Genomic DNA, 14,086 nt, shown 5'->3' on the forward strand with positions numbered 1-14,086 from the left:
ACCACGATGCTTGCTTGCGAGCGCCATGGTTGTTCGAGAGATCAGTTCGAAAATACGGTAGCTCACTCACGAATGCACGTTAATGTGCCACCAATATTGTGCTACTCTATAATAGACAGTGCTTTCAGCAAAAGCCATCACCTAGAAGAATTTCGGCAAGCTATTTCATGAAATGTAGAACACCCTACGTTTGTTTTTATCCTAAATTATAACAAGCCACTGCTTTCCAGGCATGACGGGCCCCACACTGGCGACCAAAAAACTACTGAGTCTATTTTGATACTCGCGCTACCTGTATCGCCCATGGTGTGGCAAGGTTTTCGAGGTGACGACGCAAAATTTTCATCCGTAAGACAAGCGAACGCATAACAGAGGCCTACATGTTCGAGTAAGGAAGAAGACAACTTCAAAAAGCAACGCATTTTTTTACACCTAGCGCGTAATATCAATTTTCTACGACATGTGGCGCCCCTTGTCCGTGCGCCAAGGGTCAAAGAAAGCCCCCTAGCATCGAAACCAAGCACTACAGCCAAATACTGATCATGGCTGTCACAGCAACACACCGCACGTAGGAACGCGACTTCTTGATGTAATTCTTTTTCAACAAATGCACCATGGAGGCCAAAGGATACAGAAACATAAGACAAGCTCTTCTACCATCGACATTTCTGACGCTCTGCACTTTCCTGTACATAGGCATACGCTGCTCCGACTGTTCAAGTGAGTCAAACTTATTTACGTCACGACGCATGTTTTGCACGGCCCTTGAACATTAGTGGGCACATATGCGAATATTAAGCACGACACCACCATCGTATTAAACAGAAAGGAATGAATAGCATGATTGTAAAACAATGCCTTTACGCTTCATTTTGCAGCCCCGCCGACGATAAAGCCATTCTCCTTCGCCAAAGTAGCCAGCAAAGGCGAGAAAATGAGCATTCTGTGCTTTGTCAGTGAAGGCACACCACCTTTTTCCTTCTCTTGGTCGAAAGACGGCAAGGAAGTACAGACGACTGAAAACGTGAAAGTGGAGACGGCGTCCGATTACTCGTTGACAATAATCAGCTCCATTGACGAGAGAAGCGCCGGAAACTACACGTGCATCGTGAAAAACATATTCGGCTTCGACACACACTCGGCATACCTAGACGTGGAAGGTAAGTTCGCTTTGGTTCGCTAATTTTGTCGTCACTTCATTGCCGTTACTGGAGTTTCACATCCAGTAACGACAATCCCGCAATGTGAATAAGCCTAGATGTTAACAAATGTCCCTGACACGGTCAATAATTCAATTTGCTTAAGGTAATGCTACCGAACAACTAAAAATATCTTAACACGTTATAACGAACAGTTAACGACACTGGACCGTCTCAGACAAAGGCGATATAGTACTTTAAACTCAAGGAACACGAAAAAGTAAGAAAGGAAAGAAAGCATTGCAAAATTCTACGAGGGACTTCGCGCAACACGGATGCTCATTACTGTTGAACTTAAGGCCATGCCTGCTCATTTTGCTCTTGTCCAGCTCCACCCGTGTTTAAGAAAACAACGGCTGACACAAACGTCGTTCAAGGCGGCAGCGTAGTCTTGACTTGCGACGCCAGTGGGTCGCCTAAACCCACCATCAAGTGGTCAAGACCATCAGGTATGGCACCTGACAGCGTTCCTAAGCGATAAATGACTAAACTTAAAGCACGTCTCGAAAATGTCGACAGAGGTGCGACAGATACGCATTCGCAGGTGCTGCAGACGAGGTCGCCCTTTCTGCCGGCGACTCCCGAGTGCGGGCTTTCCCCAATGGCACCCTGCTCATCGACGAAGTCACAGCCGAAGACGCCGGAAAGTACACGTGCAGAGCCCATAACGGCATTGGATCTGTCAGCCACTCGCTGTACCTGCACGTCCGGGGTATGAACTTGAAGCGTCGCCAACATGGAAGCAAACACAGCAAACTCGGCGATGAAAACACGAAGTTCTGTTGCAGACCGCTTGAATATCCCACGAAGAGCCACACAGCACAGTGAGGCCCCCTACGCGCACCCGCTTGAGAATTTCATTTTTACTAAATCATTACAAGAATATTACTGCACTAGTTGAACTGTCGCGGCAAGGCTCGACCAATTTGTAGTCGCATTCCGCCTCGCAAAACAAACCCACCCACCCATCCACCCAACCACCCCTTCCCTCCCCTCCTCCCCGTCCCAACACACAACACACCAAGACTATTTCAAACTGAAGAGAATTGTTCTAAAGTGCGTCCGATCGAGATGACGCGGCTTGGTTCTTAGTAGAAGTAGTTTTACAGGAGAGAACATCAGTTCTGTAATGCGTAAGGCCAGCCGTACAACTTGTTCATTTAAGGAGTGACTGCAGCCAAAACTGTGTGTTGATGGTAAAACACTATCATAACTACAAAACAAAGCATAACCACGTTCACCTGATCAGGCTGAAAACTCAGCCTGGTAGCAACGCGCACATGGCCCCGCGAGCGGCATCGAATGCGTGCCGTCTCCTTCTGACTGTTACGCGAACCGAAGCATTCGTGCGCGAAGCGTCTCAAGTTTTCGGCGACAAGCAGAGGCCGCAGCCGCCACCGTTACGACGTCGCCGTCGTCGTTTTTTTCCCACGTCCCACAAGCGGCGACAATGTGGTTGGCCCGTACGCTGCTCCCTCGCGCACCCGTTCGCCCCCTGCAAGAGGAACGCTGCCAAGGACCGTGCGTGCGTGCGCGCGCGACCGCGTGCTCCGTAGACGCCGTCCTTTCCGCACCTCACGGGCGCTGCGCTCTTTTCTTTCCGCACGTACTACGCACACACGCACCTACGAAGGGGCCACGCCACGCTCGTCATGCGGCGCATCCCGGTCCACTTCTGGTATCTTTTGGCAGCGGTCTTCTCCAAACCGAGCGTCGCAGAAGGTAAGTCTGCATGTTGCAGCGCGCGTCACGCTATTTTACCGAACTGTGGCGAATTTACGCAGCTAATTTGGCACCTTTGTCCAGCACCCGTTACGTTAGGCAAGCTGGTCTAAATTTGGCATCTTGTTTAGACAGTGAATTTATACTATGTCTCTCACGCTGTTGTATTCAAGCGCCTTTCACCCTTCTATTATAACAAATTCCCCAGAAATCCTTTTTTGCCGATTTATTACAAAATAATATCTTACAAAATAATATCTAATTACACAGAAGTAACCATCCACTGCGTCATCTTGACAACTAATCAAGAACAATGCGAGGCTGGTGCGATTTAAGCTGGGTCACAAAAGTTAGCGTAAACAGACGTTCAGTCGTACGTCCTCATCTGACAGATTTCTTTGCCTCACGTGTGTTCGTTTTCCATGAGGTCAGCTTTTCACGATATAGTTCTCCTACGTGCTCTTAGCAAGTATTAACCAGGAAGGCGTTTGGCACACAAAACAGCATTGGTTTACTTGATGGAGTTTCAGCTCGAGCTTCGGAATGCAAGAGTGCATTGGAGTTTTAGTGCATCAGGAACAACGTGACTGTTGTCCAGCGCTATGGCCTATTGCGTGCACACGTCTATGTGCACGATAACCTGACCTCAGTTCACAGCTTCCGCAGAGAAAGCTAGTTCGTGCATTAAGACAAGATCTTTCAATGTCTATTAGGAGTCGGAACACGCCACCTTTAAGTTCACGAAAGGAATGAAAGCAAGAGAGCATTGGGAGAAGGGGAAAAATAAAATCGTTTGGCAAGCATGCAGTCGGTAACGGTACTTTGCTAAAACAATAAGTATACACGGATTCGCTGCTTCCAGAACCCTATGTTGGAGCCTACACTTCAGTACACAAATCAGGCTTTGAGAACAGCAAAAGCAGGTCAACGAGACGGGTCTAGTGAAGAGTGCAGATCCGGCGCAAATGAAGTACAATGTTATCGCGTGCTGTAAACTGTGTTTTTAGGATTGTATTTAGGGTACGTACAATGTAGGCGGAGGCATAGAAGCAGGAAAGCGCAATGCACACTCATTAGCATCAATTTCTATTATCTTTTACTCCCCTTACCCCTTTCCCCAGCACAGGGTAGCCAGCCAGTCTGAGAACTGGCTAACCTCCCTGTCTTTCCGTATATTCCTGCTTCCTCCTCCTCTTACGCATCGAAACAAACTGGAGATAAACAAACAAATTTCAAAGAAACGGCGCACAACAGTTCTCGCTGCAAGAAAACAATGTCTTGTCCGTTCCAGAGGTGGCTCCAGCAATACAGCAAATAATCGCCTCCACCAAGGTCAACGCCGGCGAAAGGGCCACCGCTGCGTGTCTACTGAAGCGAGGTTCCGAGCCTCTGACGTTTCAGTGGCTGAGGAGCAACGTGGACGCGTCACTGTTGCCCGACGTGAGGGTGATGCGCTTCGAAGACTATCTGCTCTTGGTCATAGACCCTGCCAGCGCGGAGTCTTCAGGAAACTACACTTGCGCAGCGACCAACGCTTTCGGAAGCGACACTCAGACAGCCCACATCGAAGTATCGGGTTGGTCTTTTTTCCTTTTTTTAGTTTTAGACATGCACGTGATAACAAGCGTTCGTTATATAGGTTAAATCAATCAGCGCTCTCAAAAAGTAATCGTGACACCCATTCAGTATCTGCATGTTGCAATAAGCGCTCAGACGAAGTAAGAAAATTCGTGGCAGTGGTTAGTCATTCCTTCTGACATGAACGCACGCATGTATTTTTTTTTTTTTTCGCTCATATACTGTCAGTTCTTCCAGTGTTCTAACAGAGCTTTGCGAATCAATCTTAACAGCAAGACAAGAAGACTACTTGTTACGCATCCATGACCGCTGTCTTCAAGTAACACGTTTGAGACGTGGCACCCTGTATGCATGTTCGACAACATGTGCCAATTATGCTCACGATGCCACATTTCATGAGCACGTGTCCAAATTTGAAGATTCTTCGTGAGGTCAGAGAACATTCCTTATCTGTGTGCTTATCGCAGTTCCACCGGTGTGGAAGAAAGTTCCCGGAGACATTGAAGTTCGCCAGGGAAACAACAGGAGCTTCCAGTGCATCGCGTATGGCTCTCCTAAGCCGAACGTCACGTGGTCCAAAGTAGAAGGTACTCACTTCCTTTACTTCATTGCAGTGTTCACTCGTCCAGAGCAAGTCGCTATCCTGGCACACTGTCTATGCTAGAAAAACGACTTTATATGAGCCCCTAGTTCGAAGTTTTAAGGACAGGGTACGTGCCCAGCAGTGGAAAACTACTGAGGAAAACACCAAACTATGGCTCGACAGCACCGGCGTAAAAGTAATTTATACATAATACACGTCCGCTTAGTGAAAGGATTATTCTGGAAGGAGCAACCCGATAAAGCAACGTAACAAAGGAGAGGTTCAAAGTTTTTTTAAACATTGTACTAGTGGAAGGAAAACGCCATTGTTTGAACGACAAGATCCATGTACTTTAGGGCAAAAAGAAATTTAAGCCCAAGATAATGCAGCGAAGTAAATCCAATAACGAAGTAAATCGAATAAAAAGCGAAATCAATGAGCAAAGTTGTGATAGTTAGCATTTCATAAGCCAATGTATGGTCCGGCTCTGCGCAAGGGCTGGTGAGAGTGAAGCGGACAATTCGCAGTGCAAATGTGTCCCCGCAGTATCCCCTCGATTCAGAGCTGAGGAGACAGAATGTTACAGTAAGCTGGCAGATTGCAGTAGCAAAGGGCTGACTTTGACCAACAGTTGTAAGATTGGTAAACAAAGACGCGACGGGAAGTAAAAGACAACAGGCGAAGGCACCTTTGAATTCCGTAAAGGATTTTCCTGCGACGTCGCACATTTCAACGGCGCCTGGCCACGGAGAATTAACTTTGCATAGGAAATGAATTATATTGCAGTAATAAATTAACAAGAACTACACTTGGAAACTTATTGCAAAGTTTTCCTGCGTAGAAACGACCCGAATTCCCGAAATTGCATCAAAATCGGCGGCATCAAAGTAGCCGCAGTTCTAGGGCGAAATTGAAAAAAGATTGTTTCAGCCTTCATCTTCTATTCTAATGAACAACCTTTTACCGTGTACAAGCGCCAAGCAACTCGCTGTGAGAGAGAAAAAAAGAAGACATGCCTGTTTCCTTTGTCTTTCAAATGTTCGTGACCTTTGATTGCATCTTGTACACCAGGACTGCTTCTGTTCTATCATTCAAGGTAAAAGTCAGCGTTGGCTGGTGCTAATCTAAGGGACGGCTAAGCATACTCATATCCACCATCGGAGAAAAAAAAAAGATAAATGTGCCACGCTCATAAATTTTGGTGGCAGACCATCGTTGAACACGTGGCGGCTGCAGTCGGTGTGCCAGGCACCGCTCTTTCCAAATATTGGAGGATAGTCTCAAGTCTCAGACTGTACGTTCGAAGGAGGCTGTTTTATAGTCATTAATTACATCGACTGGCTGTCAGTATAAACAGTGAAATGGGAATAAAACGGGGATGTCATTAGTCGAAAAAGATTTTTGACACGCCTTTCTTCCCCTTTGCAGAATCACGCGATGGCTGGACTACACTAAGGGAGGATTCCAGGTTCTCGTTCGAAGGTTCGACCATGACCATCACGGACTTCCAGATTTCGGACACTGGCACGTACACTTGCGCCGCCAGAAACGGCGTTGGACCGGGCATCACAGCTACTTTCCAACTCCACGTGAACGGTATGGGTGAAAATCCGCGGGGACGAAGATGCATACTGTATAACCACGCAGCAAACAACCGATAATGTTGCTCAAACCGGCGCAAATCACAGTTTTTATCTGGCAACAGGTGCAATATTTGCGCTTCAAGATAAAGCAATTGTGAAGAAGAAGACGCGCCTCGCGGCACAGACACATCGCCAACGCGCGGCTCGGCTCCGCTCGCGCTGTTGATTACTGTCGCCTTTTTTGGACAGTGCTTCGGGCTGTCTCGCCGTTCCCGGTCGCTGCGCTTTTGCCTTAGGAGCCGCCAATAAACCTCTTCTCAATTGGTGGAGGTGCTGGGACTCAAACCCCGTCGCTTGTAACCCTGGAGCTGCGATCAAGAACGCTATCGCCCGCCATGACCGACAGCTCATCCCAAACGGCGCCGACGCCACAGTCCGTCACTTGCACCGGCGTTGCACGACAACGCGACCCCAAGATCTTCAGCGGTGCAGACGACGAAGATGTAGAAGACTGGCTGGCGTCATATGAACGGGTGAGCGCGCACAACAAGTGGGATGATCCAGCGAAGTTAACCCACGTCATCTTTTATCTGGCTGGTGTTGCGCAACTCTGGTTTCACAACCACGAAAGTGACTTAGCCACATGGTCAATTTTCAAGACAACCTTTACAGAAGTGTTCGGCCGACCCGCTGTTCGCAAACTGCGCGCTGAACAACGCTTGCGCGCCCGAGCACAGCAGACGGCAGAAACATTCACGAGCTACATTGAAGACGTCGTGGACCTGTGTAAACGAGTCAACGCGGCAATGCCCGAAGCTGAGCGAATTCACCATATACTGAAGGGCATCGATGACGGCGCTTTCCAGATGCTTCTAGCCAGGAATCCGCGCACTGTGTCCGAAGTCGTCAGCCTATGCCAAAGTTATGATGAGTTACGGAAGCAACGCGCTTCGACTCGGCGTGCTCTGGGCAGCGACGACTTGGTGGCAAGCCTTGACAGCACGTACGACCCATGCTCATTACTTCAACGGGTCAAGGACTTCGTGCGTGAGGAAGTTGCCCGCCAACTTTCTTTAGTCCCCTTCACTCAGGAGCCCACCTCCAGTCTTCCAAACACGCTCCGCACTCTCATCTCCGAAGAGGTCGCTCAAGTTGTCCCTTCCGCACACCATCAGCCGCCTGCAGCCACGAATCTCAACTCTGCTCTGGCAGTGCAGCCTGTCGCGACTCCTCGCACCTATGCGCAGCCAGTCCTGCCTGTGGCTGCGCCTCTTACGTACGCGCAGGCAGTACGCAGGCCTCCGCCTGCGTCTTTCGCGACCCATTCCCAACCGGTGCCACCGGAAGCCCATGCTGCATCTTGGACCGCACCGAGAGCTAATCCTTGGAGGACGCCTGATAATCGTCCCATCTGCTATTCTTGCTGTACTCCTGGACACGTCGCCCGATATTGCCGACGTCGGCCTCAAGCCTTCGGCGACGCCTCTCGGCCCTTCCAGTACGGCAGCCAGCCCTTTCGCCAATACGCCACTCCTTCCCACCAACCGTATGCTCGTGCTGACCTTCCAGAATTTCCTTCGCGTCGCTCGCCATCCCCTCGCCGACGCTCGCTCTCCCCAATGCGTCGGCGACCCGCACCACCTGACCAGGAAAACTGAACGTCGCAGTTCACGAGGCAAGAACTGCGCCCCATTCGAACTGTCCAAGTCCTCGCGCCTGTCCTGCTAACGTGGTCGAAATTAGTGTAGAAGGTGTTCCTGCATTCGCTCTTGTGGATACCGGCGCAGCCGTTTCTGTGATAGCCGCCAAACTGTGCCGTTCGCTGCGCAAGGTGACCACGCCGCTTTCTGGACTGTCGCTTCGTACGGCAAGCGCTCAGCACGTCACTCCGCACGCAGCCTGTACTGTACGTGTGCTTATTCACGCCATTGTTTACATAGTCGAGTGCATTGTTCTTCCCACCTGCTCGCATGACGTCATCCTCGGATGGGACTTCTTATCCCGTCATAAAGCCGTGATCGACTGCGCACGCGCCGAAGTTGAATTTTTTCCTTGTGACGCACCCTCGCACGAAGATTGTGACCGCCCTTCTAAACTTACCGTGCGCGAGGACACAGATATTCCACCTGGCTCCTTCGCTCTCGTACCCGTCTCTTGCGATGCCATCACTGATGCAACGGTCCTCTTCACACCTTCCGACGTCTTCATGAGCCGTAAATCTCTCCGACTACCCTTCGCAACACTTGACATGGCTGGCGGCTGTAGCAATATATACTTCTGCAATCCCCTCTGTGCGCCGATTACATTGCTCGTTGGTGAATGCCTTGGCATCGTGGAACTCCTCGACTCTTCGTCTTTGGTTGACGTCCCCGGAGACTCTTTTGATGTCGACTCCGGCCAGTCGTCTTCGATTTCCGCGCTTGAAGAGACGTCCAAGGATGCATTCTCGAGTGCCATCGCCGATACCCTCACACCTGCCGAACGCGCCGACCTTCTTGATCTCCTGCACCACTTTAGAAGTTCATTCGACGTTTCACAACCTCACCTGGGCCGCACGTCGGAAGTGCAGCACTACATTGACACCGGTTCACATCAGCCGTTACGTCAACGACCCTACCGCGTCTCGGCCGAAGAGCGTCGTGTCATTACCACCCAAGTCGAAGATATGCTGCGCCGTGACATTATTCAACCTTCGCACAGTCCCTGGGCGTCGCCTGTCGTTCTCGTTCGCAAGAAGGACGGGTCTATTCGCTTTTGCGTCGACTACCGTCGGCTAAATAAGGTAACGCGCAAAGACGTCTATCCTTTGCCGCGCATCGACGACGCCCTCGACACTCTTCAGGGAGCAGAATTCTTCTCGTCCCTTGACTTGCGTTCGGGGTACTGGCAGGTACCGATGGCTGCAGCCGATCGCCAGAAAACCGCATTCATTACGCCTGACGGCTTATATGAATTTAACGTAATGCCGTTCGGGCTTTGTAACGCCCCTGCCACCTTTGAACGACTCATGGACAACACGCTGCGTGGCCTCAAGTGGTCCATATGTCTGTGTTATCTCGACGATGTCGTGGTTTTCTCGCCTGATTTTCCGACTCACCTGCTCCGCCTCAGACTTGTTTTGACCTGTCTAACGAACGCTGGCCTCCAACTCAACCTCAAGAAGTGCCGCTTCGCCGCGCGAGAGCTCACCATTTTAGGCCACGTTGTGTCCAAGCGCGGCGTTCTACCCGATCCTGCAAAACTTCGAGCAGTCGCTGAGTTTCCGAAGCCTCAGACCATCAAAGAACTTCGGAGCTTTGTGGGCCTATGCTCATATTTCCGGCGCTTTGTTCGGAATTTCGCATCGATCATGGCGCCATTGACTCAGCTTCTGCGCGGTGACACCACCCTCTCCTCCTGGTCCCCTGCATGTGACTCCGCCTTCGCTACGCTGCGTCGTCTTCTCACCTCCCCACCTATTCTGCGCCATTTCGACCCGTCGGCTGCAACTGAGGTACACACAGATGCCAGCGGGGTCGGTCTCGGCGCCGTCCTCGCCCAACGAAAGCCAGGCTACCCCGAATACGTAGTCGCCTATGCGAGTCGCACGCTGACGAAGCCTGAGGCCAATTACAGCGTGACCGAAAAAGAGTGCTTGGCCTTAGTATGGGCACTTGGCAAGTTCCGACCATACCTGTACGGGCGCCCATTCGACTTGGTCACAGATCACCACGCGCTTTGTTGGCTTGCCAACTTGAAAGATCCCACTGGCCGCCTAGCCCGTTGGGCATTACGCATCCAGGAGTACGATATTCGCGTCGTATACCGCAGTGGGCGAACACACTCCGACGCCGACGCTCTGTCTCGTTCACCTTTACCTCCAGACTCGGCCTGCGGAACAACTTCCGCACACTCCATCTCATCTCTCGACATGGACTCCTTTGCCACCGCACAACGTCGTGACCCGTGGATCGCTTCTCTTTTCGACTATCTTTCTGGATCATCGACCATGCCTGTATCCCGAACCCTCCGACGCCAAGCAGTTCATTTTGCCATTCGTGACCAGCTGCTCCACCGACGCAATTACTCTCCTGAAGGCCGTCGGTGGCTTCTGGTGATTCCCCGCAGCTTAAGGTCACAAATATGTGCCGCTTTCCACAACGATCCACAGTGTGGCCACGCCGGAGTCTTCAAGACGTACGAACGAATTCGCCACCGCTACTACTGGCGCGGCATGTACAATTTTGTACAAAAGTTTGTTCGGTGCTGTCTTGACTGTCAACGCCGCAAATCGCCGCCTTTACGCCCGTCTGGTGCCTTGCAGCCGCTCCCGTGCCCTGCCACACCCTTCGATCGCGTCGGCATCGATCTATACGGCCCGCTTCCTATGACGCCAGACGGCAATCGGTGGATCGTAGTTGCTGTCGACCACTTGACACGCTACGCCGAAACTGCTGCTTTACCAAGTGCTACGGCACGGGATGTAGCCTTTTTTGTTCTACATCGCTTCGTGCTTCGACACGGCGCACCTCGAGAACTCCTCAGTGATCGAGGTCGCGCCTTCCTCTTCGAAGTCGTCAAAAGTTTGCTCTCGGAATGCCGCATTATTCATCGGACAAGCACGGCATACCACCCCCAGACTAACGGACTCACAGAGCGATTTAACCGCACACTTGGTGACATGCTGTCGATGTACGTGGCATCTGATCATGGTAACTGGGACCGCATCCTTCCATTCATCACGTTCGCGTACAACACCGCGATCCAGGCCACTACGGGATTTTCACCTTTCTTCCTCCTGTATGGCCGCCAGCCTACGCATACCATCGACACGCTCCTTCCATACCGTTCTGACGCCTCCGAGTGTCTACCTGTGTCCGACATCGCCCGACAGGCCGAAGAATGCCGCCAGCTAGCGCGCTCCTTTACGGCCGAGCAACAGCAGCGCCAGAAAGAAAACCGCACCGACACGCTTCCGAACACCACCTACGCTCCAGGTGTTCTTGTGTGGTTGTCTGTGCCTTTCCAGACTCCGGGGCTTTCCTCGAAACTCGTCCCAAAATTCGAAGGGCCTTACCGAGTCTTGGAGCAAACATCTCCGGTGAATTTTCTAGTTGAGCCACTGTCACCACCTGAAGACTTGCGCCGGCGTGGACGTGACATTGTCCACGTCTCGCGTCTGAAGCCCTACCACGACCCTCTGCCTCCTGATTCTTAAGGCGCCAGGATGGCTCTTTTTGTCCGGGGGGGAGATTGTGAAGAAGAAGACGCGCCTCGCGGCACAGACACATCGCCAACGCGCGGCTCGGCTCCGCTCGCGCTGTTGATTACTGTCGCCTTTTTTGGACAGTGCTTCGGGCTGTCTCGCCGTTCCCGGTCGCTGCGCTTTTGCCTTAGGAGCCGCCAATAAACCTCTTCTCACAATTGACAGTTCTGGCTTTCCGCACATAGAAAGCTATGTCGCAGTTCGGCTCTTCGGTTCCTAATAGCTTCAATCGTTCCCAACGTTTAGCACCTACCACCGGTATGTTTTGTGTTCTTGTCACCGTAACACATAAAAAATCGTAGTTTTCTGAAGGACACTGCCATTTCACAACGTCCTACTGCGCTTGAACTTTTATCTGGGGATACAGTATTTGCATTTGATTATTCTATGTCGTTATATGGCGCCTCGTGGTCTTTTTTTTCTTTTTTGTTCACACGTACGGAAATATTTTCTCCTACATGACATTTTCACTAACGAAGGAAATCACTCAAATACAGGCACAAAACCACACAAACCCCCAAACAGCAATTCAATCTCGGAGCCTCACCACGGCGTTTCAACAGCCAATGAAAAACCGTTCAGCGGTGCGATGTGTACTCAGCGTGATAAGCGCGAACGGTGATAACCAGGACTGTAACACAGTTAGCTCATTAACACAATCTTAAACATCGACGCACACTGAAACGTTATAGAAACATAACATACGTACTGAAGTGCGGCCTAATCCCAACGAATTGAGATTTGCGCCGCCTGTTGCTTATTACAGGAAGAAAACCCTGGGCGTTCCTAACGGCAACAATTTTCCGCAAAGCACACGCGCGCACAAGTTGATGTTTGACTGATCAAAAGCAGTATTCAATATTAAACATTTTTTTTTTGTTGCATTTATCACAATCATAACAAAGCAGTTTATATTTTATGTGGACCCAGCGTGAAAGCGCTTAATGCTGGCAACTTACAACGCATCCGCGAACCCAGCGTTCTGCATACGTCAAAGATTATTATACTTTTCTCTCGTTGTGTGGCGCCTCCTGTACCGTTGAGCGTGCATTCTGTAACTCAACGCCTGACGGAGCTCCCTAGAAATCCGCATTTCCTGCACCGCCAAACATGTTTCGCGTCACATCTACGGTTACGCGGCAACAAGCCACTTGAACCACATAGATAAGTCAAGATAAGCATTTCAAGCAAACATGCTAGTGAGCGCGCATCCTCCGACAGGGACGAACGGCGCAGTCTGGCTGCAAATAACTGCGATCCTTCATTTTATCATCTACAGCGATGCTGGCCAGGCCGTCTCGAAAGGTGAGTGCACTTTCCCGCACAACACGGGAGCTTTCTTCACGTAGGCTTTACGAGTGGCTTTGGTGACCGTACTTCCTTAATGTAAACAGATTGGGACCAAACTATCCCACTGTACATGTGCTAGTAAAGACACACAATGCAGACAGCTTATTTCCTTGGCTTGCATAAGGTCGCAACGTTTTCCCCCTATGCATGCAGGAGATGCCCAACCAAGGGAACTGGATTCCGAAAATCGCTTGTCGTAGCATAAAAGACATGGAATTGGATATCATGGTGTTACAGAAATCATACAGGTGCCACTTAATGCATTCATTTCCCAAACACCCACGCGTGTTCTACGTCCCGTTTAAGCCCGGGAAAGCCGGTAATATTTCCTGTAGAACATTAATAATCTGGAACGAGCCTGCGTAATGAGTTGCAACGTAAGTGCGGATCACGGTGAACGAACCAAATTGGCGCGCCTGAGGTTGCATGCTGCAAACGAACCGGCTTGCTTGAGTGTGACATCATATTGCGAACAAAGCATTCAAGTGATTTACTCCAGCAAAATACTCGTCACAACTTTGTTTCAGATGCCCCCGTGGTCACGCCATTCAGTTTTCCGACGGACCTCTCGGAAGGGTCTTCTGCGCAAGTTTTGTGTGCTATTTCAAAAGGGGCGCTCCCTGTGTACTTCACATGGCTCAAAGATGGGAAGACCGTCAGCGGAGACAACATTAAGGTCACCACGTCCGAGAGGTTCTCTGTGCTTCAGGTCTTGCAAGTATCCGCTGCTGACGTCGGAAACTACACCTGCTTCGCGAAGAACTTGCAAGGCAGCGACAGCTACTCAGTCAAGCTGGAAGTTAGAGGTGAGCACAAGAACTCTCTA

At 50.6% G+C, this 14,086-nt stretch overlaps 3 protein-coding genes across 9 annotated transcripts in view; 2 read left to right on the top strand and 1 right to left on the bottom strand.

Moving 5' to 3' along the window:
• LOC126521470 (uncharacterized) overlaps positions 1-14,086 on the bottom strand; it is a 289,078-nt gene that overhangs the window by 187,856 nt on the left and 87,136 nt on the right. The window contains exon 1 of one of the 5 annotated variants that reach the window (XM_072288671.1): positions 12,620-12,672. The exons of 3 other annotated variants lie outside the window; for them this stretch is intronic. The gene's annotated coding sequence lies outside the window, so the exon portion shown is untranslated. Of the gene's footprint in view, positions 1-2,440; positions 2,566-12,619; positions 12,673-14,086 lie in introns of those variants that run through there. One more of the 5 variants, XM_072288672.1, reaches the window with a different exon arrangement.
• LOC126521477 (cell adhesion molecule Dscam1-like) overlaps positions 1-14,086 on the top strand; it is a 43,389-nt gene that overhangs the window by 4,664 nt on the left and 24,639 nt on the right. Inside the window, exons 1-4 of one of the 3 annotated variants that reach the window (XM_050170185.3) lie at positions 2,835-2,921; positions 4,213-4,497; positions 4,967-5,086; positions 6,511-6,678. The exons of 1 other annotated variant lie outside the window; for it this stretch is intronic. In XM_050170185.3, the coding sequence (XP_050026142.3) occupies positions 2,852-2,921; positions 4,213-4,497; positions 4,967-5,086; positions 6,511-6,678 (643 nt within the window). In that variant the 5' untranslated portion in view covers positions 2,835-2,851. Of the gene's footprint in view, positions 1-2,834; positions 2,922-4,212; positions 4,498-4,966; positions 5,087-6,510; positions 6,679-12,899; positions 13,216-13,787; positions 14,067-14,086 lie in introns of those variants that run through there. One more of the 3 variants, XM_050170184.3, reaches the window with a different exon arrangement.
• Positions 305-2,155, top strand: LOC140218949 (cell adhesion molecule DSCAM-like). Its single transcript, XM_072288673.1, has 3 exons — positions 305-1,160; positions 1,529-1,648; positions 1,744-2,155. The coding sequence occupies exons 1-3, from the start codon at positions 935-937 to the stop codon at positions 2,025-2,027; spliced, it is 630 nt and encodes a 209-aa protein (XP_072144774.1). The 5' UTR covers positions 305-934; the 3' UTR covers positions 2,028-2,155.

The sequence above is a fragment of the Dermacentor andersoni genome, chromosome 6 (genome assembly GCF_023375885.2).
Source record: "Dermacentor andersoni chromosome 6, qqDerAnde1_hic_scaffold, whole genome shotgun sequence".
Lineage (NCBI taxonomy): Eukaryota > Metazoa > Arthropoda > Arachnida > Ixodida > Ixodidae > Dermacentor > Dermacentor andersoni.

Bases quoted from the DNA above. Each gene is read 5' to 3' on its own strand.
- LOC140218949 (XM_072288673.1), top strand. From the start codon at position 935: ATGAGCATTCTGTGCTTTGTCAGTGAAGGCACACCACCTTTTTCCTTC. The intron at 1,161-1,528 runs GTAAGTTCGCTT...GCTCTTGTCCAG, and splicing joins GGCATACCTAGACGTGGAAG to CTCCACCCGTGTTTAAGAAA. The intron at 1,649-1,743 runs GTATGGCACCTG...ACGCATTCGCAG, and splicing joins CAAGTGGTCAAGACCATCAG to GTGCTGCAGACGAGGTCGCC.